This window comes from Anarhichas minor, unplaced genomic scaffold (genome assembly GCF_050575085.1).
Source record: "Anarhichas minor isolate MPS153535 unplaced genomic scaffold, ASM5057508v1 ptg000003l, whole genome shotgun sequence".
Lineage (NCBI taxonomy): Eukaryota > Metazoa > Chordata > Actinopteri > Perciformes > Anarhichadidae > Anarhichas > Anarhichas minor.
In genome coordinates this window covers 2,190,200-2,216,562 of record NW_027466449.1, presented here as the reverse complement: position 1 = coordinate 2,216,562, position 26,363 = coordinate 2,190,200, and the positions used below count along the sequence as shown (strand labels likewise).

Here is a 26,363-nt window from a genome sequence, read left to right as displayed (position 1 = left end):
GGAAATTTAGTTCTTAATAAAATCAGACCATAGCCTGAATGTGTTAGACAAGTTCTATTGTTGCATAATACTTTTTTATGACTTATTTGAATTGTAACTACATTGTTGGTAGATCCGGTTTTGGAAATAGGAAGGGCAAATCTCTGCAATTTGTACATTATTACACTAACTGTTCAGTGTTTCCTTGTATAATTCTACATCCATGGTGAAATTGAATAACAACCTCCAGCCTATTATCTCACATGTTCTCTCTGAATGCATACCTTTCTTCTTTGTCTAGCAACTTTTTTTATGAGATAACTTCTAAGAATCCAATCTAGGCCCACATATGAGCACATGAACAACTCTTGTTTAAAGAGTGTGATTTCTGTAATGGGATTTTAGGTTTCATAAGAACCAAGTCAGTTGTTACTGAATACTGTTTTGCATTTAAATATTTTCTAGCTAAGGCTTCTCAGTGGAATTTCCTAAAGCACACACTTTATAACAATATAGACAATACTAAGAGCTGTTTTTTATACACCTCCAAACTCTCAAACATAATGAAGAGAACCCTATTTTCATGCATTCTTGTTTAAGTATAACACTTCATTACTTGATTTGCTAATGTTCCTTTTTATAAAAAGCTGAGGGCGGCAGTTTTAGCATTCCTGTTCAAGCAGAATGACATATTTTAAAAATGTAACACCTTGGAACTATCTTGTTATCTATCTTTAAATCAATAAATCTATGTCCCATATTGAACAAGCGTTGATGAGATTTATCACTTTACTTATTGGTTACAGATAAATATTAAAATTAGACAGAAACCATATATTTTACATCCAAAAATCAGAACCAAAAAAATGTGGGCTTAAATTGTGTGTATACCAATGTGCTTATCCAGAATCAAAACATTCTCACAAATTATTACTTAAATTAAAAACCTTAGTATTCCAACTCTAATTCTTTATTTTTTTCTTCTTTCTTATTCTCTCTTTAGGATACAAAAAACAACAGCACCCATGACTTGTCACGCAGCCCTCAGAGCCTCAGTGACACCGGTTACTCCTCTGATGGCATCTCCAGCTCCCACAGTGAAATCACAGGTCTAATCCAAGAAGAGGAGATGAAACTGAGTGAGAGGGGGATCTGTGGGCGGGGTTCCCCACCAAGCCCTTCTGAAATCACCAAGCTTGAAAGCTCCATGAGGCCTTTGCTGGAGAAGAGCCTTTCTGAAGAGAAGGTGGACAGAAGGGGAAGGAAGCACAGAGACTTGGATGACAGAGGGAAGCAGCGCCCACGCTCCTTGTCAATCCCACCAGATTCATACGACTCTGATGAGGAACTGGAAGATATACTAGAGGAAGAAGAAGATGCAGGAGACTGGGAGGGTAAACGGAAGGAAGGGAAGGAGGAGAAGAAGGAGAAGAAAAATAAGGAAAAAGAGGCTGAGCCCACAGAGATGACAGATGAGGAGTTCATGAGGAGACAAATACTGGAGATGAGCGCTGATGAAGATAATGAGGAGGAAGAGATGGAGGAAGAGGAAGATGAGGAAGATGAAGGATATGGCTACCAGAAACCCAAGAAAAACCACCACAAACACACAATATCTGACTCAGGGAAAGAGAAAAGACGTCTTCAGCACCACTCCAGCAGTTTTGAGGAGGAAACTAAGAGCTCTAACGATGTTTATAAAGGCTCAGTGGAGGAGGGTGAGGAAGATGTGATGGCATCACAAGGAGGCTTGAGGCGCTTCAAAACCATTGAACTCAATAACACCAGTAGCTACAGTCGAGACATGGAGCTTGGCAATGAAAATGACTTGAGCCTTGATCGGGAACCTGAGCTAGAGATGGAGAGCCTGACAGGATCTCCCGAGGAGCGTTCTCGAGGTGACTACTCCTCCACTCTGCCAGCCACTTCATCCTCGTATGGCTCAGGCCAGTCACCTACTTCCATCTCATCAATGGAGGAGGACAGTGACAGTAGCCCCAGCAGGAGGCAAAGGCTGGAAGAGGCCAAGCAACAGAGGAAAGCACGCCACCGCTCCCATGGCCCTCTCCTTCCCACCATTGAAGACTCTTCAGAAGAGGATGAGCTGAGAGAGGAAGAAGAACTTCTGAGAGAGCAGGAGAAGATGAGGGAGGTGGAACAACAGCGAATAAGGAGCACAGCACGAAAGACAAAGAGGGATAAGGAGGAGCTGAGGGCTCAGAGGCGCAGAGAGAGGTCCAAGACACCACCTAGCAATCTCTCACCCATTGAAGATGCTTCTCCAACAGAAGAGCTGAGACAAGCTGCAGAAATGGAAGAGCTCCATCGTTCTTCTGCTTCTGAATATTCCCCTCAGAGTCTTGACTCAGAGGCTGAGGGATACGAATCCAAACTTTACAAGTCAGGCAGTGAATACAACCTGCCTACCTTTATGTCTCTCTACTCGCCAGTAGAGAAATCATCAACTACAACAACCACCACAGCACCATCTTCAACTTCAAAACCGCTGAAGAGCGCTGAGGAGGTTTATGAGGAGATGATGAGGAAGGCAGAGTTGCTTCAGAAACAACAGCAGCAACAGCAGCAACATGGAAGACATGGACAGTACTACGAGGAGGATGTTAATGGACAAGGTTATGATGACGAGTATGAATATGAACAAGATCAAGCAGGATATGATAATGAGGCAGCAGAGACAGAAACTGATATTTACGAGGAGATCCGACAAACATCTCAGAACATCACCAAGATGCAGCAGGCCACTGATGAGCAAGTAGAGATCGAGATTGAGACCTCCTACTCAGACAAACAGCTCCTAGACACAGGCTCAGCGTTTGCTAAACTACTGGAGCAGAGCAATGCTCTACTCACTCCAGGGACCAGCCCCACCCAGATCTCAGCTCCTGTCTCCTTTGCTGAGACTGGAGGACGGATTCCTGATGTCAGAGTAACACAGCACTTCTCTGCAAAGGATGGACACAAAGACAGGATTAAAAGCCAAGCAGGAAAGAACGGAATAACTCCAGCAGTGGCTGCCACCACTATTGCAGCTTATGGAGTGTATGCCAGAGATGCAGTAACTATTTCTCAGACTAGTACAAGCCACACAATGACGACTACTCAGTCTGGTATATATGTCCGACACACTTCAAGCCCTGCCACATCTTCAACTACAGTGTCAAGTGTATGCAGCAAGATTGCAGAGATTACCCAGGCCTACAGTCAGAGAGAAGTGATCACCAGAAGGGTAGGGGAGACCAGGGATGTCCAAGTGCGAGACAGTTCAACATCGTCCACTGAGAGAGTTATTGAGCCACGCTCTCCAAAGTATACTACTTATTACAGGAGCACTAGTCCTCCTCTTTCTCCATCACCACCACCACAGAGTCCTACCCATTCACCTTCCAGAAGGAATACAGCTGAGTTCTCCACACAGACTTTCAGTTCAGCATTGCAGATGTCAGAGTCAGCCATCTCTGGGCCTACATCTCCAGTGACAGCGCAAGGAACCCAAACATCTCATCGATCAGTTTCACCACGGCTCTATCGTCAGCAGTCTTCCCAGGATGTCCCATACTCCCCACCTCCAAGCCCAGCTAGGCCAATGACAGTCAACACTGCTACTTCTCCCCTGTCATCACCTACCCAATTTAGCCGCCAACCAACATTTGACAATTACTCCCCATGTGGCAGCCCTCCAGACACGCCACCTTACCAACACTCTCCTACACGTAGCTTCTACCGGACACAAAGAGTGGAGAAAGTAAATGTGGGAACAAGTATGGTCACCACATCCAGCACTTACACCAGAGGGTCCATGTCAATGGACAACATCTCCCTCTGTCGAATATCTACAGTCCCAGGTACTTCTAGGGTAGAGCAGGGCCATATGATCCAAGGCGGAAGTGTTGTGGACCTCAGAACAGCAACCAAACCAGCTCCTATTATCATGACTGACCAGGGAATGGATCTCACCTCCTTAGCTACTGAAAGCAGGAGATACCATGGTGGATCAGAGAGTAGCAGACATTCAACGATTGTACAGCCACTGATTATGAACTTGAACACCCAGGAGATAATCACACCAACCACTGTGAGTGTCACAGTGGCTGCTTCCATGTTCATGACCCAGCCCAAACAGCCAACAATCTATGGTGATCCCCATCAAAACCAAGTGGATTTGGGTCAGGGTATGGGTTCGGCTGTGTGTCTTTCCCAAAACAAACCAACTGACCCAACAATACCAAAAATTGATGCGAAATTGGAAGACCTCAGTATCCAACAGAGAGAGCTACAAATACAGCAAGAGAAGCTGCAGAAGCAACAACAGCTTCTTGAACACCAGTTGCAGCAGCACCATCAGATGCAACATCAGCAGCAACAAGTATCTTTGGCCAGGTACAGCCTTACCGGTCAGATCTCACCTTTACTGAAAAAAGACATGCTAGTCAGTCAGACTAGCGCTGCCTCAGCTGTGGTCAGTGCTGTATCACCAGTCATTAACCCTGAGATGTATGGCACTGGTCCCGTTGAGCTGAAAGGGAAGCCTAGTCCTCCTGGTTTGATATCAGGAGGTAAATCACCACATAGCATGGTAGTACAGATGGACGGCGGGCCAGAGCAGGCCAGGGCAATGACTCAGCTAGTGAAGGTAGAAGTAGGACAGGATGCTATGGACCTGACAGGAGGCCAAATTAAACCTGAAAACCAAACAGCTTGCTGTGATGTTGTTTACCGACTTCCATTTGGTGGAAGCTGTGTCGGTGGTGAGAAAGAGGGCATAAGGCCTCCATCTGCCCCACCTCTCACCTATGAGTCTGACCAAGAAAGACTACCTGAAGGGTACCATGAATATCCAATGGATGAACGTAAGGCCTACACATTACCTTTCCCTGGTAGGCTTCAGCCTTCAATGTCTGATACAAACCTAGCTGAAGCTGGGCTACAGTCCTACCATTCTAAACTAGAACCACACCTCCAAGGCACAGGAGAACTTACCATGGATCTAACTGCAATGAAACAGGGGTATGGAGGATTTATGGGGATGCAGTATGGCTCCTATACAGATTTACGGCATGGAGGAGACATCACAGCCCAAACGCTGCCTATAAGGAGATATAATTCCTTGTCCAACATCAGTTCAGACTATGGCTACTCTGCTCGTGACATTGCTAACTTCCAAGAAGCTAACTTGGCTCAGTACAGTGCTACAACTGCCAGGGAGATCAGCCGGATGTGTGCAGCTCTCAATTCCATAGATCGATATGGAAGCAACCCAGAACTGATGCAGTTTGGTGGTGTGGGGAGAGGAACCGGGCCTGGGGCTTCCAGATTTGCAACAGGTCTCGGCATGAGACAAACCCTCCTTTTTGGACTAGATGGGAAGCCAATCTCCCACAGTCAAGCGCTAACCAACCTTATCAATGCCAGGCAGGCCAGTCTCAGAGCCATGTACCCTGCTGCTATTAGGTCCGCTGATGGGATGATCTACTCCACCATCCAGACCCCCATTGCTTCTACACTTCCCATAACAACACAGCCTGCCTCTGTTCTTCGCCCACTACTGAGGGGGGTCTACAGGCCATACCCCTCTGCCAACATGACACCTGTGCCCCTATCCAGTCTTAGCAGACTACCAATGAGCCTAAGAATACCCTTAACTGGGCAAGCTCCAGTCCGCTACCCAGCACCAGGTCTTCTCCAAATAACGTCAACCACTGCCACTTCTGCTGGTGCAGCGACAACTTTAGGCCCAGTAGGTGCCCCAGTGTCTGTTTCCATTACAACTACTAGTTCTACACTCCAGGATGAACCAGTTTACCTCGGTAAAAGTGTATCCTCATCAGCGGAGGTACAAGGAACAGTTGTCATACCAATAGAGCCACAGCAGCAGCCAATAAACCTGTCCCAGGCCCACCTGAACAGTCAACAACAACAACAACAACAACAGCAACAAGTGGCATCTGCTCAGCAGCCACAACAGCCTCCTCCAGCAGCCCATGCCTACCCACCCTCAACTCCTTCACACACTCATGGCTACACCCAACCACCAGTCGGCCCCTCTGTCCCCACTAGTGGCTTACCCATTTCAGGGGGTCTTCCTCCCTTCCCCCCACCAGGTGCCATACACAAGGAGGGTGAAACCGAGGCAGAGAGGCTGCATCGGCAGCAGGAGCAGCTTCTGCAGATGGAGAGGGAGCGCGTGGAACTGGAGAAACTGCGGCAACTGCGCCTGCAGGAGGAGCTGGAACGAGAAAGGATAGAGCTGAAGCTGCACAGGGATAAGGAGCAGATGCTTGTGCAGAGAGAGTTACATGAGCTGCAGAACATCAAGGAACAGGTAGAGGGAGAAACAGGAGGCAGAATGGAGTTTGATGTCTTGTTTGATGTTTTGTGATTCTTGGTTTTGCCATAGATATTGGTTTGTGTTTTGTTTGTTTTGTGGTGGTGTTATTTGTGGTGCATCTTATTGCGTCTTATTCATTAAATTGTTTTGTTCATTCAGTGTCGCATCTTTGATGTGCAACCACTAAATTGACTTGCAAGATACAGTACATCATTCCCTGAAATAATTAAAGAAATTACTAATAAAATAACTTATATATAGAGTTCAGTATATGCATGAATTTCATCAACAAAGTACATGTAACAAACTGTGACAGTGAGACCATTAAATATCTCTCCAGAAAATGGTGTTCAAATTCTGTCATTGTTAGAAAAAAATGCTATTTTAATGTAAAGGTTGATGGGATTGTTTTGTTCAAAGAAATGTTTGCATCCAGTCAGCCTTACAAATATACAAATACAGTTTTATAATCTGCATGCTATGTAGTTCACTTAACTGGATATTCCCTTTTTGTGAAGTGTGCATGAGCATGCCTGTAGTATGTATGTGGGATAGAAACTGATGATGCACAGATTTTGGTTTTTAGTGCCATTTGTTCGTCTGATTTATACGAAAAAGAAAAATGAATCCTGTTATGTTGTATTCATCTGATAATCAATAGCAAATACGCATTTGAATATATCACTTTTCAACTCCTAATAGCCTTGTTCAGATGTTTTAACAGGTAACAGAAGGGCTAACATGACGATTTTCTTCTTTTTTTGATAGAACAAGCAGTTGAAAATCTTTCAAGTAAACTCAGTTAAACAGGTTTGGAAGCCTTACTTAATGAGAATGAACTAGAGATGGAATGTTTAATATGCATCTCATAACCCACTGTAAAAGCAGAAACCCTAACTCCTTATTTGCACTAGCTTGTCATTTATGCAACAAAGAAAATGCATTACATATTTTCTTATGAGCATTATACGACTGCCAACAGCAATGACCAGTACATGCTGCACTTTTATGTTGCGCTTCCATTCTTGGTTTTGCTATGTATAGAGGTTTGGCTAACTTCGAACCATTTTTACAACTAATCCATCAGCACAAGAATAATTCCATGTCACATGTAGTGTCCGGAGTCTTTGATCATCTTTTATACAACCAGATGTGCCAAAACTCAACAAGCTTGTCCTCTACTGTCTTTACTGTCTCTGTGTCTTTCTCTAATTATTTTTCATTATGTCTCTTTTACATCTTTTTTCTTTCTTTCTTTGATTTCCTCTCGATCTGTCCACCCTCACCTCTCTCTTGTGCTACACTTCTCCATACTGTTCTTGTCTTGTCCTCTCTCTCTGTGTTTTTGCCGACGTCTGCTTCTTTCAATACCCCTTTCCACCAACATTGTTTTAGGTCCTACAGCAGCAGCAGCATGAACGCGAGAAGCAACTCGTTCTCCAGAGGGAGCAGTTGGCGCAGCAGAAGTCACAGCTAGACCAGATCCAGTCTCTACAGCACCAGCTCCAGCAGCAGCTTGTAGAGCAGAAGAGACAGAAAACGGCTGCAGCTCAGAGCATTCAGGTGAGGGGGGTGAGGAACACTGGCAGGTGCATATAAGTGATGTGACAACATACTGTACATGTTGAATGCATCAGCTCTTAGGCAGCAGTGGTAGACAGTTTTAGGGCATGGAGAGTGCGAAAGTCCAGAAGTAGCATGCTTCAAGAAGGTCTTACTAATAAATTTTTGGCCTGCCTGACTCCTGCCGACACATGCCTGACTCCTGGCTTGGACTTTCCTACCTGACACTGCCCTTTTTTCGACAGTATATTTCCTAAATTCTAATCAATCAAAAGGTTCATGAAGCCACGGACACATTCTAACTCGTGAATCAACTGGGTTGCAAAGAAAAATTCACGTCTGTAAAGTAAATTGTGCATCACTGTAACTGTGAGTAACTGAATTGACTCTTCAATCTGCAACTCATAATGTTTGCATGTGTGTCTTTGTTGAACCTCTATGATTGTAATATGAACTGCAATATACAAAGCCTTTTCAGTCTCAATTGAATCAATGATGGGGGACAACTAACAACCGTAAAAATATTCCATTTCTCTTCAGCTCGATGCGAACGGACAGCCCCTGCCCCCTTACATCGACTCTCAGATTGGATCCCGCTCTCTCCCCAACTCCTCTTCAGAGATGTGTCTGAGGAGTCAGCAGGAGCACATGGAGACCAGGAGCAACATGAGGAAACACAGCTCCATGACCAGACTGAGCCGGGACAGCTTGGACGGAGACGGCGTGGTGTTCTACGGCTCCCCACGCAGGATCGTGGACAGCTCTGTGCAGACAGACGATGAAGATGGAGAGGAGAGGTAGAGATGTGTGTGTGTGTGTGTGTGTGTGTGTGGTGGAGTGAGTGAGTGGACAGATACATAGATGTTTGTTTAGTGGGTGTAGGTTGATGCAGGTGTAGATGAGAAAGAGAGAGAGCGAATGTATGTGTGTGTGTGTGAGTCTGTGTGTATTAGGCAAGGATTACCTTGATAGTCTTCCTGTTCACTTCACATCTTTCTTTAATTAAAAAGCAAGACACAAGCTGAGATGTAGATGAAGGCTTTATGAATAATTCATACATATTTTCATACAGAATAAATATGTCACTTTTCTGAGAGTTTCAAAGGCACAAAGCTTTGTGCAACACAAAAAAGTGACATGACATCAATACTTGTTAAATGTTCAAAGTCAGACTTCTGTCAATGTTTTTCCATGTAAGCACTTTATAATACAACACGTAGATTACATTTTGTCTTTTTTACATATGGGGTAGTATATTGCATCATTATGTCTTTCCTCATTGTTTTCCCTCTCTTCTCCCCGTCAACAGGTACATGATGCGTCATCGCACCAGAAGGCGTGGTCGTAGTGTTGACTGCTCAGTCCAGACAGATGACGATGAGGACAAGGCTGAGACTGAGCAGCCGGTCCGACGAAGACGTTCCCGTTTCTCCCGGCACGCTGAGTCCAGTGCCACTGGCAGCAGCACTGCCGCCACATCCACCACGGCCTCTGACACCAAGACCGAAACTCCCAAGATGGTATCCTCCAGTATTGCCATCCAGACCATCAGGGAAATGTCTTGCCAGACGGAAGTGGAGCACTTAGGAAGAGTCTCCCCAGCAATCCATGTGACTGTACCAGACCCGAATAAAGTAGAGATTGTGCACTACATCTCCGGACCTGAGCGGACCCAAAAAGGACAGTCTCTAGCATGCCAGACTGACCCAGAAGCCCAGTCACAGGGTGTTGTAGCCCCCCAGCTCAGTGTACCAACCACGGTCAGTCCATATTCTTCCTCTACCAGCACTGGAACGCAACAATCCGGTTCTGTCGACCTCCTGACCCAGCAGCGCCAGCAGCAGCACATTGCAGCAAACGCAGCCAAGTTTGAGCGCCGCCGCCCCGACCCGCTCGACATCAACTACCAGCCTCACAATCACATCCACAACGAGTCTATCTCCAGCATCATCCGGCAGCAGCAGACAACTCCCAAATCCCCACAAGTCCTCTACTCTCCTGTCTCCCCGGTGTCCCCTCACCGCCTGCTGGAGAATTCTCTGTCCAGTGAGAGGCTGAACAAAGCCCATGTCACACCTCAGCAGAAGTCCTACACAGCAGAGTCCCCCCAGAGACACCCTTCTGTGCCCCGACCAATTAAGAGCACCCAGAGGTCCATGTCAGACCCCAAGTCCCTCAGCCCCACCATAGACGAGCACACCAAGGCCCGGCTGTCCCTCTACCAACAACAAGTGCTCCAGAGCCAGGTAAAGTCAATCAAACCATGCTGACACACGCATTAGCACACAATGAAAGAGAGATTTAAAATTAAAGAGAATGAACCAATTAACATCAATTCAGGGTACAGTCTAGAGAATATAAGTAAACAGTGGAGATGTTATCTTGTTATGTTAGTCTTCTTTTTTTGTATTGGCCATTTGTTCCTTATAAAACAGATCGCAAATCAGTGGTCAAACTTCATGTTAAAAAATTGTTCTGTTATAAAGCACCTTTTGAGACCTGCGGTTAATTGATGTGTAGTACAAAAACATTTGTATTACAGCTTTCATAATACTTCAATGGTTGTAGAGCTGCACAATACAAACATAATGGCAAAAAGTAAGTCGTCAAGTTTACAGTAAAAAAGCACTTACAACTGTCATCATCACAGCTATACAGCTACCACTGATAATGAACACATTTTGGCAGTGTGGCGCGTGTAGTTTGGATGGAATTGATGCATCTCCCCAAATACCAAACCGATTGGATGTTTTGCTTTCTTTCCATTTCTTCATGCTACTGCTAGTAACGCTGCCGACTGCAACAATCCAAGAGACGTCAGATGTTCAGGGCTTCCTGCAATAAATCTTGTGACAAAATATTGATCAAAATCAACCACATACATTTGATAAACCAATATAGAAACATCCTCAACAGATATTTTATAACCGTGGACAGGGCCCCAGCACAGTCGTTAACTTTGCTCTAGTCAACAGTTTGACTCACTTTAATGTGGTTCAGTGGAGTCAAAACTTGCCAAAGGCATCTATACTGAATGGCCTCTATGTCACTTTGATTGAAATCATTCCTTTCATTCTACTTTGCCCCTGTTTTTATTTTGTGATAAATGTTTTATGGGAATGCTATGATGACTAATTCCATTTGATGTGGATTTGTATTGTTTGTGTTGGTTTTGTTTTCCACGTTTCTGTAGGGCGTACAGACTTTATTGCGTCTACTCCATCCCCAATTTATAACGAGTGACACCCACTCTGACGAAACAATAGCTGCCATGAAAGTGAGATTCAAAGTGGAATCCGCTGTTGAGCTTTCTTGAGATATTGTGGGCCTTTATTATAGAAACCTTGGGTGAAGAAAGTGTTCAACATCTCACCCCCAAACTAACCCAATTTGATACTAAACTAAGTAGCTCGTGAGTGTTTCTGCCTATGATTTTACTTGGCGATCTCTATGGTATTAATTTGCATATTTAATATCTCTGTTGAACTGTAATTTGGGACTCTACAAAAATCGTATCTTGGATTATGGCACAAGGGACAAAACCATCATGATTCTGTGCATTAATAACTAGTTCAATGTCATCCTACGTACAAACCGCATGCAATGATTTACAGAGCACTTTAAGCTTTATGATAAATGTATGTTTTTAGGAATATTCCTCTGGGAGTTTGTTGCAGCTCTGACTGGAACAAAGTCTTACTGTTGAGTGAGGGAGAGGCTAAACACCATCTCTGTATTATACTGTACTATAAAATAATGAAGTTTATTGAAAGCTGAATCAAAATGTAGGTGTTTATTTTCAAAGATACTTTATGCGGTTTTTTACCAAATCGTATGCGAGCCTCCAGTGCTGGTGTAAGATGTAACATGGATTGGATTTGAGTCACCAGATTAAAAAGAATCCTCCAATTATTCAGGAGTAATCCACTTACAACATTTGTGTTGTTGTGTTGTTAAATCACTCCCAAGTGTCTGCAGCATACAGCAAGATAAACTAAACAAAGAACACTGCTTTGGGATGTGTGTGTGAAATGACTAAAATTATTTTTTAAGAAGTCAATGTTGAGCCATATCAGTTATTATGTGACGGTTGTGATGAATAACCCCTTTGTTAAGTATAGATGTTTCACACTGCAAAGTATTTTATCTCCTAATCTTCTGAGGTGTTGAGAGTATGTTTTCACAAGATTATATGGTGGATTTTGCCACAGACTGACATGATAAACAAATAACAAAGATGAACCAAGATTCATTCTTGCGTTCATGTCATTCATGATTTTGATCAGCTACAGGAAAACATTGACTTATCTGAACAAGATCCAAATACTTGGATGATTTGAACTGTATTTATTATTTTAGTAGTTCCATTTCATTCAAGTATACAGCAAAGTATACCGCTAAAATGATCAAATGCACTAAAATTCTTGTCTGTTGTTCTTTGTGTTTTTCTTGGGGTTTGCTGTGGAACACATGGTGCCGTAGGCTTGGTCTACAGTTTTGAAGTTTAAGTTTGAAGCATGAGACTATTAGAAGCAATACATACGTAATTTGCAAAGACAAGAAAACCATTTCAACATATGGAAAATGTCAAAAACAAACTGTGGCTGCTTTAATATCTATGCCTGGCTAAGTGGTAAAAGAACCCTATTTTGTTTTCAGAGCAGCATAAATTCATCGCATGATAACATCCCTCCTGGCTTTAGGTCCATACCGACTCAAAAGCAGGTACTATATACTGGCCATAAATTCATGCTGCCAACCTCATAACCAAAATGATTTATTCCTTGACAGTTGCAAGACGATTAATTTCCAAAATGTGATTAGCTAAGCTTTTATATACAAACACATGCCACACAGTCACACTCAGTTTGAAGAGGACAAACATCTACCTTTCTAGACCATATCAGTGATGGTATGCAAGAACACTTTCTTTAAAAGATAATTGGTTTGGTCATTCCCTCACATCCCTCTAATTAAAGAAAATATTTTACTCAAAGTTTTGAATGAAAGAAAAAATTGTACTACATTTCTCGTATTACATAATACGGGGCAGATAGCTGTCTTTTACCTTTTACTTGATTGATTAGCTGCAGCACCATTGATACTAATTTTAATGTTTTTGTATGTCCTCTAATACAAACTACACTCTTGTTCCCTGTTGTCTTTGTCTCTGTGTCTCCTTTGTCTTCCCTGTGTATCCCTGTCGTTGCGTCCTCTCCTTGTTTTTTATGTTCCTTGACCTTTTTATATTTTTTGAGTTTTTCCTCCTTCCTCCTGGTCTATTCGTCTGTTGTGCACAACATCTTTCAAACAACTTTCTCATCCCACTGTCATCCCTCTCCATGGATCTACTTCTACCATCTCTCCTCTACCATCTACCTCTTTCTTTTCTCATTCATTTTTCTCTTTCCCTACATCAATCTACACCCCTTTTCCTCTCTTCCCTCTATGTATTCCTCATTCTCCTTCTCCACTTTTTCTCTCCTTTACTCTCTGATCTCTTTCTTCATCTGCCACCTTTGTCTCTTACCCTCCCATGCACCTGTCCATCTCACATTCACATTTGGTTTCTACAAATGTCCCATCCCTCTCCATTTAACTGGCTCACCATGCCCATCACATTAATTGTCGTCCACACTCCCCTGTTCTTTTATTTTACCTTCCCTATCCCTTTCTTTGCATGATTCTTTGTTTCTCCATATTCTCCTGTTCTCCCATCCTCCCACCTTCCCTATCTCCCACCCTCCCTCTCTCTCTCTATCCAGCTGGCAGCTCTACAGCAAAGCTCACTGCTCCGAAAGGTTAAGCGAACCCTGCCCAGCCCTCCTCCAGACGAGACTACCACATCAGGTCACCTGCCCATGATGTCACCCGCCCTCCAACAGGTCTACCTGCCCTCCGTGCCCAGCCACAAGCCAGCCACCAGGTCTGGTCTGGCTGCCAAAGCCAGCCTCCTCAAAGACCTCACCCACGAGCTGAAGGCCGTGGAGCAAGAGTCGACCAAGCTGAGAAAGCAGCAAGCTGAACTGGAGGAGGAAGAAAAAGAAATTGATGCTAAACTGAGATACCTAGAGTTGGGGATCCATCAAAGGAAAGAGACACTGGTCAAGGAGAGGGAGAGGAGGGATATTGCCTACCTGAGGTGTATGGGGGACACGAGGGACTACATGTCTGACAGTGAGTTGAATAACCTACGTTTGGCAGCTGCAGCTGCATCACATGAGTCCAATGGGCTTCTGTCAAGGCCAAGCACTGCCCCTCTGAGTCATTTCACCAGCGACCTAAACACAGCAGCCCAGTACCCACCGACCTCATCCTTCCTCTCCTGTCAGTACCCCCAGAGCCAACCGGCAGCACCAATGCAGCAATCTAGTGTGCCGTACCAGTCTTCGACATTCAACCAACCTCCCTATCCCACAGTGTCTCAGTCCCAGGCACTGCCACAGCCCACGCCCCTCCAGAGCCATGTCCCACCACCTGGACCTTCTTACCAGTCTCAAACCTCCTACCCCTCCCATACCTATCCCCAAACTCAGCCCCCATACCCCCAGACAGACATGGGGTTACTAGCTGCACCTCAGCCTCAGCCCCAACCGGGGCATACAGGTTTTGGACCTGCACCGCCTGGTCAGCCCCCATACCCCACCCACAGCTCACCCTATCCCAGCGCTGTGTCCTCCTACCCCAGCCAGACCACCCCATACCCTGGGCAGCCCCAGGTTGATATTTTGACAGTCCACCCGGGAAGACCAAGGCAGACTTCGCTGGCCGATCTGGAGCACAAGATGCCCACCAACTACGAGACGATCAGCAACCCCACAGTTGTGGTCACCACCACTGCCCAAGACTCTACCTATTCCAGTGCAGCCCCCTCTTATGGTCAGTACACTGGATCGACAACCATGGCCAGCTCCTATGGGCCATATGGGTCAGCACCAGTGTCCAGCAGTTACGGTGGGTACTCTACCATGCCACCCAGCACTTATGGCCAATATACTTCATCTTCAGCTAATTCATATGGCCAGTACACCACAACCACTGCTAATACGTATGGCTACACCACCACCACAGCCAGTTCATATGGACAGTACACTTCTACAGTCTCCAATGCCTATGGGCACTCTGTAGACAGTCCCTCCACATACAGCACCGCAGATGGGATGTACGGAGCTCCTGGCTTAGAGCAGAACATTCCAAGAAACTACATGATGATTGACGACGTAAGCGAGCTTACGGCAAAAGACGGGCTGGGCACGTCGACAGGGGACATGATGCATCATGGCGGCAGTGGGCGTTACCCGGGCGACATCCACGGCCACATCAACACCATTGGCAGCACTACGCGTGGGGGAACTGGCAGCTCCTCGTACGGCAGGGCACCTGAAGAGGAAGCGGCGATGCAGGAAGAGCTGTACGACCACCACGGCAGGGGTAAGAGCAGCTACAGGCACGGACCTCTAGGGGGCAGCAGCAGCAGCGTGAGCTCTAGCATGGGTGGGGGATCCTCCTATCACTATGACTACGACTACAAACATGGCAGCATCCGCTCCGGGGTACAGAAACCTTCGTCGTCCTCCAGAAGCCTTCTGGCTCCTGCTGTCATGTCCACCAAGCGCAGCAAGCACAGGAAACTGGGGAGTATGGAGCAAAAAATCTCCAAGTTTTCCCCCATTGAGGAGGCTCGGGATGTAGAGGCAGACCTGGCCTCCTATTCCTCATCAACAGGTGGGGCTTATCCCTCCTCTCACATTCGAGGGCGCCAGCTGATCGAGGATTACGGCTTCAAGACGAAGACCTACGAGGGCGGCAGTGGCACCACTCATGGTAGTCGATACTATGGGTCAACGGGGGAGGACGACGATAGGATTTACTACAACTCCACCGGCCGCTCCCGTTCCACCGGCTACGGCATGGACAAGATCTCAGCCAGAGACTACTCTGGGTACCGCAGCCGATCTTATGAGAGGGACGACCGCGCCTACCGATCTGGCCACAGCCGGGGGCGCCAACCAACCCGGCAGTACTCTGAAGAGGAGAGCCCACTTAGTCCCCTGAGGAGGTTCATGGGTTCGGGGCGATCATCAAGCTTAGGCCCTGACCCGTGCGACAGTCGCAGCAGTAGATATCATTACTATTATGGCCAGTATGGTTCCAGCCACTCGCTGCCAGATGTACAAGACCACATACGAGACCTTCCCAGGACACATGTCTACAAATCGGATGATACATACATTATAGACGATTATCATTGCGCGGTGTCAGACAGTGAAGGTAATTGTGGGAGCTGAACGCCCACTCAGTCTCACTACCTACTACTGCCCCCACCGTTTATCTAAACGTCCCCCACCCACCCAGAGGCTAGGCTTAGCAAAGAGAAAGAAAAAGAGAGACAGAGATAGCCGTTGCATGCTGATGTTTTCTTCTTCCCGAGAGTCACTTGGAGCTCTCTTATCAGTGGACTGCTGTCTGTCTGTCTGCCTGCCTGTCCGTCCTTCCGCCTGTTCGTCCAGTCGTCTGTCTGTCCAATACTCGCATGGTTCTTCGGCGTGGTCGTTTTCTCCGTTCGCTACACTCTGATTCACTTGAAAGGTCTTCTTTGCACGACACAGATGCATTGTTTTTCTTTACAGGGTTTTATTTTTAGTTATTTTATTGGCATTGTTGTTTTGTCAGTGTTTTGATTCATGAATTCTTTGTTTACACTGCAAAAAAGTCCATTACAGTAAATTCTATATTTGAACCTTATCTTTCAGAGGGCTAGTATTATTGTCTCACTGAAACAGTTTACCCATAGGCCCTCTCATGCCATCAAGAATTTGCAGGGCAGTTATGTCTGTGCAGCATAAAGTTATTTTCCATGTCATAAGCTTTGAAATTAAAGCTAAAACATTTTTGCACAAAAACAGCTGCCATGACGGACAGTTTTGCAGTGTTTTATCCTGTTTATATTGTCTTGTAATGTGTGAAGGCAACGTGAAGTGTAAACTGCATGGATGTAAAACTTTTTTTTTTATTTTCTGCCTTTCTTTCTGTGTCTTCTCCCTCCTATTCTTTTCTTTTGCATGTGGATGGTCTTCTTCCTGTCTCCTTCCTTCTCTCAGCCTGCATGCCGCTGTCACCAAACGACATGGAGATTGACTGTGATCTGCTCTCGGTTTCCAAAGCCTACCATCTGGGCCAAGAAGAAACTGACTGGTTTGAGAAGCCACGCTCCAGTTCTCGACACTACGGCAGCAGCCACTCATCTGGGAGGAGCCGGCATGGTGTCAAACATACCTACCACGATTATGATGAGCCTCCTGAGGAGGACCTGTGGCCCCAGGATGAGTACGGCCACGGAGGGCGACACTCTGCATCCCGTGACCACAGGCCCCAAGGCAGCTCTGGCCGTCAGTCATCCGCATCACGTCATTCAGATGAGCAGAGGGCCTCGAGGTCATCCAAGGGGCACCCCAAAGACCCGGCAATGCGCCAAGACCCTACAGCACGATCCTCATCTGTAGGAAGGCGTGGTGAGTCCAGGTCCGGAGGGTACCACTCTTCGGACTACTCCCGAGATCCGTCTGGGCACCACCATGGACAGCGCTCCTCCAGACAGGGGGACCCGCACCGTTCCTCACGGAGCAAGTCCCAGCAGCCAATGGACATGCAGGGCCAGCCACCTGGTAAATACAGGGCACCTTTACACCTCATATAAAATGCTTTTCTACTGTATGGCAGGAGGAATAGCATTACATGTGCCAATATTACTAGCCCTTCATCTCCATTATATCTCAAAATATTTGACAGAAATAAGAAGAAAAAAAAGACTATCGAACTAATTGTTTGTTGATAATTCAACAAACTGAACGATGACTGATCGATACATTCTTTAACTGATTTTACATCATCTCTGTAACTATTTAAAAATAATGGTATATCACGTGTTATACATTATAATGTCATTTTAACATCAATATGTGGAATATGTTTAAGAAGTTGTAAAAAAAGAGACCATTCCAAAGTAATTTGCAAATTTAATTTCATGACTAGAACAATATTAGACCTCATTCAGAGTCTGGCCAGTGTAGGCGGTCTGGCGTCTTCATTAAAAACAAATTATATGTCTGTGACTTGAAGTAACAGATATTTCCAGTTCACATTTAAGTCAAGTCAAGTCAATATTACGTATACAGCCCAATATCTGTACAGCATGCGACACCCTCTGTCCTTAGACCCTTGATTCGGATAAAGAAATGAGATGAAAACGTGTATTTCACAGACCTAAGTTAAGTTTCCTAAACCATTGTACACCCTCAAATTATTAATGGAGCAATAATAAGCTGTGATTCTTGGATAAAATCACTGTAAATTTCTTGTTTAGATATAAGGGAGACATATTTAATTACCCCTGGTTGTTCAGACTGAGTTTGACTTTTACAAGCAACAGTCCCCTGAGGGATCAACAATTTTTAATTAACTATATCAAGCGTAACTTTTCGAAAGAAAATGCTGTCTCCCGAGGCAGCATTGTGGCTGTGTTCTTAGCAGTGTACTCATTAAACCACTGGTCTGAACTTTGCTCACAACATTTGTTGCATTTCATTCTCTCTTTCATTGCTGCTTCACCTGTCAATTGCTACTGTATACAATGTAATAAAAAGGCCATCCATTATAATAATAAGAAAGCCTTACTGTAAAATAAATACTGCAGTTCCAGTTTCACAAAAGTTTCTCAAATGCAGAAATAATCTGATTGGATAAGTTAGACCTCACTGACTGGAGCTTATCAGTCGAGGTTCTGCTCACATCCGAAGAGGAACAGATGATGTGAAGATGTATCGACCGAATCTTTTTGGCACACATGATAACTTTAAGTTGTCAATCATTCCCTGCATTTAAAGGCCTGCAGCGTTCAGAGTACTGCTGATATTTTATCTTCTTTTAAAGTATCTGGTGACTGTTGAATTGTTGTCCTTTCTTTTAGCCGTTTCTCGTTGTCCTAAGGTGAGACGATTTTGGAACAATGAGCATAACACTTCCATTAAAAAAAATATGTCACCCACCTTCTCCATCCAGGCTCCTCCAGGTCTGGCAGCTCTTCCCGGGGTCAGGGCCCCGCTGGAGGGCCTACGGGATCAGGGCGACAGGGTGGTCCAGGTTCCCAGACAGATGGAGCTCCAGGACAGAGGACCCAGCTCCAACAACAAGCCCAGACATCAGCGGCCAGGTCAGGGCAGCCTGGTGCCGCAGTGGCCACCGGCCCTCAGCAGCAGCCCCCAGTCCAGGGACAAGGCATGGGCATGGGTATGGGAATGGGCATGGGCATGGGCATGGGGCAAGGCCAAGCCAAGCCAGGACAGATGGGTCCAGCGGGTGGACCCATGGGTCAGGCCAGGCAGACAGGTCCCGCAGGAACCATGCCAGCCACCATGGTGAGTACAGAGAGGGAAGACTAGTAATAGAGAGAAATAGAAAATGACAATGTTAAAAAGACTTGCAGCGTTTGTTTCCATTTTTTATGATAAACAGATGGTATGATAATAATATAAAGGATGTAGTATTTTTCTGTTTGAGAAAAAATAACTACACTTTTATTACTGTTAAAATGCTGTTCAATGGCAGAAAAATACATTCAAATCAAATTTACAGTCAGTTCTACTTTTCCATCACTGCATGTGATTGATGTGACATTTTGAGAAGTATGGTATGTACTGTATACCTTCTCTGTTAGTGTTGTGTTGTTGTTGTCTTGCAGAACTAAATGTACCACAGGTTATCTTTATATTTCTCTTTCTCACAACACACACACACACACACATTCATTTCAAATTCAGTTTTTGTACACATTACTCATGATATTACTGTGATCTTGACATAACAAGCTTGTTATATTTGTCACAAAAGAAATGTTTCACGATTCTGACAAACCTGTCGTTTAATATGTTGTCATCTTCATGTAACAAACCATTTTGATAAGGATGTTGTTGTCTCTCTCTCTCTCTCTCTATCCATCCTCCTATTTATAATTCAACATTTTCTAACAACCAATTGCTAGCTAGTTTATCCTTTTTGTATTCATTCATCCCTCCAGGCCCCATACTAATCTTCCTCGCTCTCATCTTTTTTTGCTCCATCCCTTCACCTCTTCCTCGTTTCCAGACAGTCTTCACCCTCAGCCCTTGTTTCCCCTCATTCCCCTGTGTCCCTCCATGCTCCCAGAGATAAGAGCTAGTCCATCTCCTCCCAGTTCAGATGGTTTATTTAAATTCTGCTGTGCCTCTGTTGGCAGGCTTTATCTAACACTGTGATTAACACCGAGGCAACTGATAACTAAACGTAGCTGATTCACTGTCTGCTAGGCGCTCAAGAAATTGGCACTCAAAATATATGATTGCACCCTGTCTTTACTACATAATCATAAATCCATGCAAACGTATTTGCAATTGGAGTTGAAAAATCTCAACTCCAAGAATCCATGAATGAGTTGCCAATGAAGTTCATAAAGTCACCAGGACCCATAATTATTCCCGATAGTTTTCACGGCTGAAAAGCGTTCCTGATTTTCATGTTGCTGCATCGTTGTGCTGTCAGCGGGAAAGCAAAGTGCAATAATTCATCAGGTCTGATATCAAGTTGTGCAGGAATTTGTCTTGGAAATTATTCAGAAAGCTCTGACAGGAAGCCATAAACTGTCATTTGATTATCATTCAAGTCTGCAAACTCATACACTAACACTCTGTTGTTCGGTCCATTGTGTAATTAAAAGCATTGACGAAGTGGCTGTAAATAATGAGATGCTGTAAGCTGCACGGTGCTTAATGATGCGCCACCTCTTCTTTGCTGCAGCTAAACTGGATTCAGTGTCCGTCAAGTCAAGTATATTTATGGAGTGTTTATAAACAGGAGTGCCATTACATTACAGCTTTACAGAAAACAGATGACACAAAGTAAGAACATAGAAAGTGGGCCTTGTTTCCTGTGTTCAGATAGTACTAACTGTTATAGCGATGGATATCAGCAGAGGTCTGGTCTGCTCTTTCCTGAAGCTATTCTGTGTTAGTGCAGCAGCAGCCACTGTAGTTTAGTGCGTAAATGGTGAGGGCAGAGCTGCAAAGAAACCCAGCAATGTAATGTAAAAGCTTTCACACTGCTCACAGTGACTCAGCAGATATCAAAATGTCCAAACCAGTCCACTCTGAGAAAGGGATGAGGTGGGACAATGATGCAGGAAAATGTGGAACATCTACAGCCATGGTTAGAATATTTTTGTTGATTTACCTTGCCGTCAGACGGCGGTTTCCAACGTGGAAAGTTTGGATTCACATGAAGTCACATAAAATGTATTTATAATTCCCAGTATGAAAATAAATGCAGAAAAGTAAAACAGTTAAAAAAGCACTTGAGCAATACAACAATGTCAATATTATCTTAAATCAGGGACAGGAGTTAAACCAAAATGATAAATAATAAATGTATTCATTTAATTGATTAATAACAACAGACAATCTATCATCAAAGGCCAGAATGTAAAGAAGTTGGCAGGAATTTTTCAGCTTTCCTGAGATTTTCTTGGAGGCATCTGTGTATAATTTCTTTCAGTGATTGCTGAGTGATAAGGAAGATAACTGACAGTTGACTGTGTTGACGATGGTGACACTCATCATTCATGTCATTCAGTAAGATGTCACAACACAATAGGGGAGCAGCTTTCTCTGTCGCCTTCTGTCAGTCTCTCAACCTCTTACTTTTTCCTCTCTTTTCCTTGTGTCTGCTGTGTTGTGAATATCTAAGAGCTATTTCTCCCCCACTGTCTTCCATTACCAGCTGTTTTTAGCTGTGAAGAGAGTACTGAGAAGTTTGTGTTAGTAAATGATGAGCATCTCATGCTGTTTTATCTTCTCATACTCTCTGTCTCTCCGTCTCTCTGTCTCTGCAGGCCAAGATGGACACGCCTCCAGTAACAGCTATTGGAGCAAAGGCAGCGCCGGTCATGGCCACAAAAGCCGCCCAGCCCCCACTCACAGGCATAGGTACAGTATAATCATCGCACACAGAGACTCCCAGCACTCTCACGTCTCGCCAGCAGCTCCCCACTGTGTCTTTATTATGTAACCGGTGTGTGCCGTCTCATCTAATCTGAGATTAATCTGCAGATAATCCCACAGTGGAGGGGTTTCACTTCAAGGCAGCAGATCATCCTGAGTGTGTTAAGTCACTACGTAATGACTTGGGTCAGTTAGTTAATTTGGTATAAAGTAATTCAGTTAATTTGACCAGTAGGTAGTGCGTCTCTTGGAAATTTAAAAGAAGAACAATAAGAAAATGAAATGCTGATACAGGAAGTAGTTTGTCTTTTATGCGGTGTGGGAGGTAAATGGATGGATCTGAATCCCACATGTGACTATAAACAGATTTGAAAAAAACCGCAAATAAAATTGCTTGGATGGACAGCAAACAAAGAGTTGGTCTCAAGTAATGACTGAAGGCTACAACAGCACATCTATTCAGAAAAATCTGGCCACTAAACACAGGAACCCATTTAAATCCATAAAGAGGAGACCTAATGTGAAAGCAGGGCAGGTGGCTGATTCAGTAGACTGGCAGGAGAGGAAAAATACAACAGGGACAGCTAGTGCAACTCAAAGACGATACTTATTTTCTATTGCACACACTGTTTGATTCGAAAAGACACAGAGCACTTGGCACCACAGATGCCATCATAGAAAAAGAAAAAAGTACGCACACTGTCAGATGCCACCTAATATTAGACCTGCATAGATCCTGACATCTCTTGTCCTCTGGATATGTCTCTGTCTTTTCCTTTCCTCATTTCTCTCTCCTCTGTCTGTTATCCTCTCTTCATCTCTCTGTTCTTTCTGTCCAGGCTCCAAGGCAACTACTAGGCCAGGAGGTATTGGCAGTGCAGCAGCAGGTCAGCCTGGCATGGAGGGAGACAGCATGTTGTCCAAGATCCTCCCTGGATCCGCCGCTGAGCAGGCCGGCAAACTGGGAGACGGTACAACAAAAGATCATTTATTAAAAGCACACTTCACACAAGTGATTTGACCGTCATGTTGGAATGGCATCACATATTATTGTTGATCATCACCTTGTAAATGTTCTAATAATTGTTGGAGAAAGGCATTTTTCAAACTAGACAGCTACTTTACTTCACAAACAAAGTGAGTAAAAAGAGACACAAAATGACTACAGAGACAAAAAATGACTACAAAGAGACAAAAAGCGACCGACAAGAGACACAAAATGGCTACCAAGAGGGCCAAAACAATTATAAAGAGACAAAACATGATTAGAAGGAGAAACAAAATGACTATAAAGACAAAACATGACTACAAAGAGACAAAAAACAACTATAGAGACAAAACATGACTACAAAGAGACAACTATAAAGACAAAACATGACTACAAAGAGACACAAAACAACTATAGAGACAAAACATGACTACAAAGAGACAACTATAAAGACAAAACATGACTACAAAGAGACACAAAACAACTATAGAGACAAAACATGACTACAAAGAGACACAAAACAACTATAAAGACAAAACATGACTACAAAGAGACACAAAACAACTATAAAGACAAAACATGACTACAAAGAGACACAAAACAACTATAGAGACAAAACATGACGACAAAGAGACACAAAACAACTACAGAGACAAAAAATGACTACAAAGAGACAAAAAGCGACCGACAAGAGACACAAAATGGCTACCAAGAGGGCCAAAACAATTATAAAGAGACAAAACATGATTAGAAGGAGAAACAAAATGACTATAAAGACAAAACATGACTACAAAGAGACAAAAAACAACTATAGAGACAAAACATGACTACAAAGAGACGACTATAAAGACAAAACATGACGACAAAGAGACACAAAACAACTATAGAGACAAAACATGACTACAAAGAGACGCTAAAGACAAAACATGACTACAAAGAGACACAAAACAACTATAGAGACAAAACATGACTACAAAGAGACGACTATAAAGACAAAACATGACTACAAAGAGACACAAAACAACTATAGAGACAAAACATGACTACAAAGAGACGACTATAAAGACAAAACATGACTACAAAGAGACACAAAACAACTATAAAGACAAAACATGACTACAAAGAGACACAAAACAACTATAACGACAAAACATGACTACAAAGAGACGACTACAAAGAGACGACTATAGAGACAAAACATGACTACAAAGAGACACAAAACAACTATAGAGACAAAACATGACTACAAAGAGACGACTATGAAGACAAAACATGACTACAAAGAGACGACTATGAAGACAAAACATGACTACAAAGAGATGACTATAGAGACAAAACATGACTACAAAGAGACGACTATGAAGACAAAACATGACTACAAAGAGACGACTATGAAGACAAAACATGACTACAAAGAGACGACTATGAAGACAAAACATGACTACAAAGAGACGACTATAAAGACAAAACATGACTACAAAGAGACGACTATGAAGACAAAACATGACTACAAAGAGACTATAAAGACAAAACATGACTACAAAGAGACGACTATGAAGACAAAACATGACTACAAAGAGACGACTATGAAGACAAAACATGACTACAAAGAGACGACTATAAAGACAAAACATGACTACAAAGACACCAAAATGACTAAAAAGAGACACAAAGTGACTGCAACATCAATGTAATAATTATAATAATAATCTATTGCAAAGTCAGTGCAATAACTCAGTGCTTTCAAGTTGCATATCAACCAAACAGAAAAATATGAGATGCTTTTATCCTAGCTGTCCAGTAAAAAGTAAAAGCCTCATCATTAAGAATGCAAACAAATTAGTTTTTCGATCTCATGACACGTTCAAGTTTTACTAGTAAGTCCCTCAGTTCTCACCCCTCAGTTAACATCTATTTAATCTCTATTTCTTTTTCACTTTCCTCCAGCTCTCACGGGTTTTGGCAAGAAGTTCTCCTCCTTATTCTGAGGCGCTGAGATTAAGGTACGTATTTTCTTCCGTTCTTTCTCCGATGTATATCAATAAGTCATGTGCGAAGTCAGACTTGCAGCAGACGGATCAAATATAAAAGAAGCAGCACTAAAAACAGACGAGGAATCTGGAAGGTGATTTATTATCAACTGTGGCTTTTATTTGATGGAAAAGGTTTTAGCTGAGGTTCTTACATTCAAAGCAGCTTCCTTCAAGCAGTTTAAAAGGAGAAGTTTGCAATTCAACTCAATTAAATTTATTGTCTTGCCTGAGCTGAAGATTGCGTTCGTTATTTATGAAATCCTCGGAGGTCTTTTATGTAGAACTCTCTTAAATAAATCCATTCTCGTGAAGGCGATGTCTCAGGAACACCTGGAGTGAATTTCCTCAAATTTGGCACAAACCTCCACTTGGACTCCGAATGAACTGATCACATGTTGGTGGTAAAAGGTCACGGTGACCTCACAAATCACTTTTTGGGCCATAACTCAAGAATCCACGTTCTAATTATGACAATTTCACACAAATGTCCGATCGAATAAAATGATGAACCGATGACATTTTGGATGGACATGAATGTAAATTGCAACATGACTAATTGGCAGAGACATTCAAGTGTGAGGCGGTAATTCTAGTTGAAACATTTTGTTTTCTTCAGTGAAAAAGTGCATCTAAGCATTAGGTACAAAAATAAATCTCTGAGATGCTGCTGGTTCAAAGTCTACTGGGATGTTGTTTTGACTCTTGTAGGCAGCAGAGAGTGGGCTGAAAGTGGTTCACTCAGAACAAGCTAAAGCAGTGTGTCTTTGTCTGAGTGTTTGTGTATTTTCTTCTCTGTCTGTGCTTCTTATTTTTGGTCCTCTGGCTTCTCTGCGTGTGCAGGGTGAAAATTGAACATTGACAATGACAACTTATTCCTACTATGTCTTCATCAAACAAGATACGTGTTTTCAAGGGTACATAAAATCAAGGGTACATACACTGTACACACTACCACTACCAGAGCTGTGGACTTGAAAATGTTGACTTGGAGTTGGTTGCTTTAAGTTTTGATTTACTTGAGACTGGACTTCCCAAAATCATTAAACAAAAAAAAAAAGATTTTTGAAACATGAAACATGTATAACACAGCGCCGGACAGACCTTAATATTTGATTATTGAGCCTGTGCATTGAAAATGGTCCATGTTGTATCGTGTTATTTAAATGGGCTGCATTGAGGAATGTGAACGATTTGCGGCTTGACTTGCATTTTGCTGATCAAGACATTTCTTAAATGATGAAAGTCTTCTTTAAATTGGGAGTCCCACATGAAATAACTTACATTACCTGCTGTGCTTTATTTAAGGGAGTAAGGGAGTTAACAAGCTGTCTTTTCTAACATAAATTTAAAAGTAAACATCAAATAAACTGACTGAATGTCTCCATGTATTTGCAGGACTATGTAAATGTTAAATGACCACGTCACGA

General features: G+C 43.5%; 1 protein-coding gene across 1 annotated transcript in view; it reads left to right on the top strand.

Annotated features, from left to right (window-relative positions):
• Positions 1-24,891, top strand: part of bsna (bassoon presynaptic cytomatrix protein a) — a 122,179-nt gene extending 97,288 nt beyond the window's left edge. The window contains exons 5-15 of the mRNA XM_076102126.1: positions 983-6,319; positions 7,094-7,135; positions 7,721-7,888; positions 8,429-8,685; positions 9,198-10,134; positions 13,654-16,159; positions 17,053-17,553; positions 18,947-19,302; positions 21,807-21,900; positions 22,755-22,886; positions 24,851-24,891. Coding sequence (XP_075958241.1) covers positions 983-6,319; positions 7,094-7,135; positions 7,721-7,888; positions 8,429-8,685; positions 9,198-10,134; positions 13,654-16,159; positions 17,053-17,553; positions 18,947-19,302; positions 21,807-21,900; positions 22,755-22,886; positions 24,851-24,891 — 10,371 coding nt within the window. The remainder of the gene's footprint in view (positions 1-982; positions 6,320-7,093; positions 7,136-7,720; positions 7,889-8,428; positions 8,686-9,197; positions 10,135-13,653; positions 16,160-17,052; positions 17,554-18,946; positions 19,303-21,806; positions 21,901-22,754; positions 22,887-24,850) is intronic.
• Positions 24,892-26,363: the final 1,472 nt, after the last annotated feature.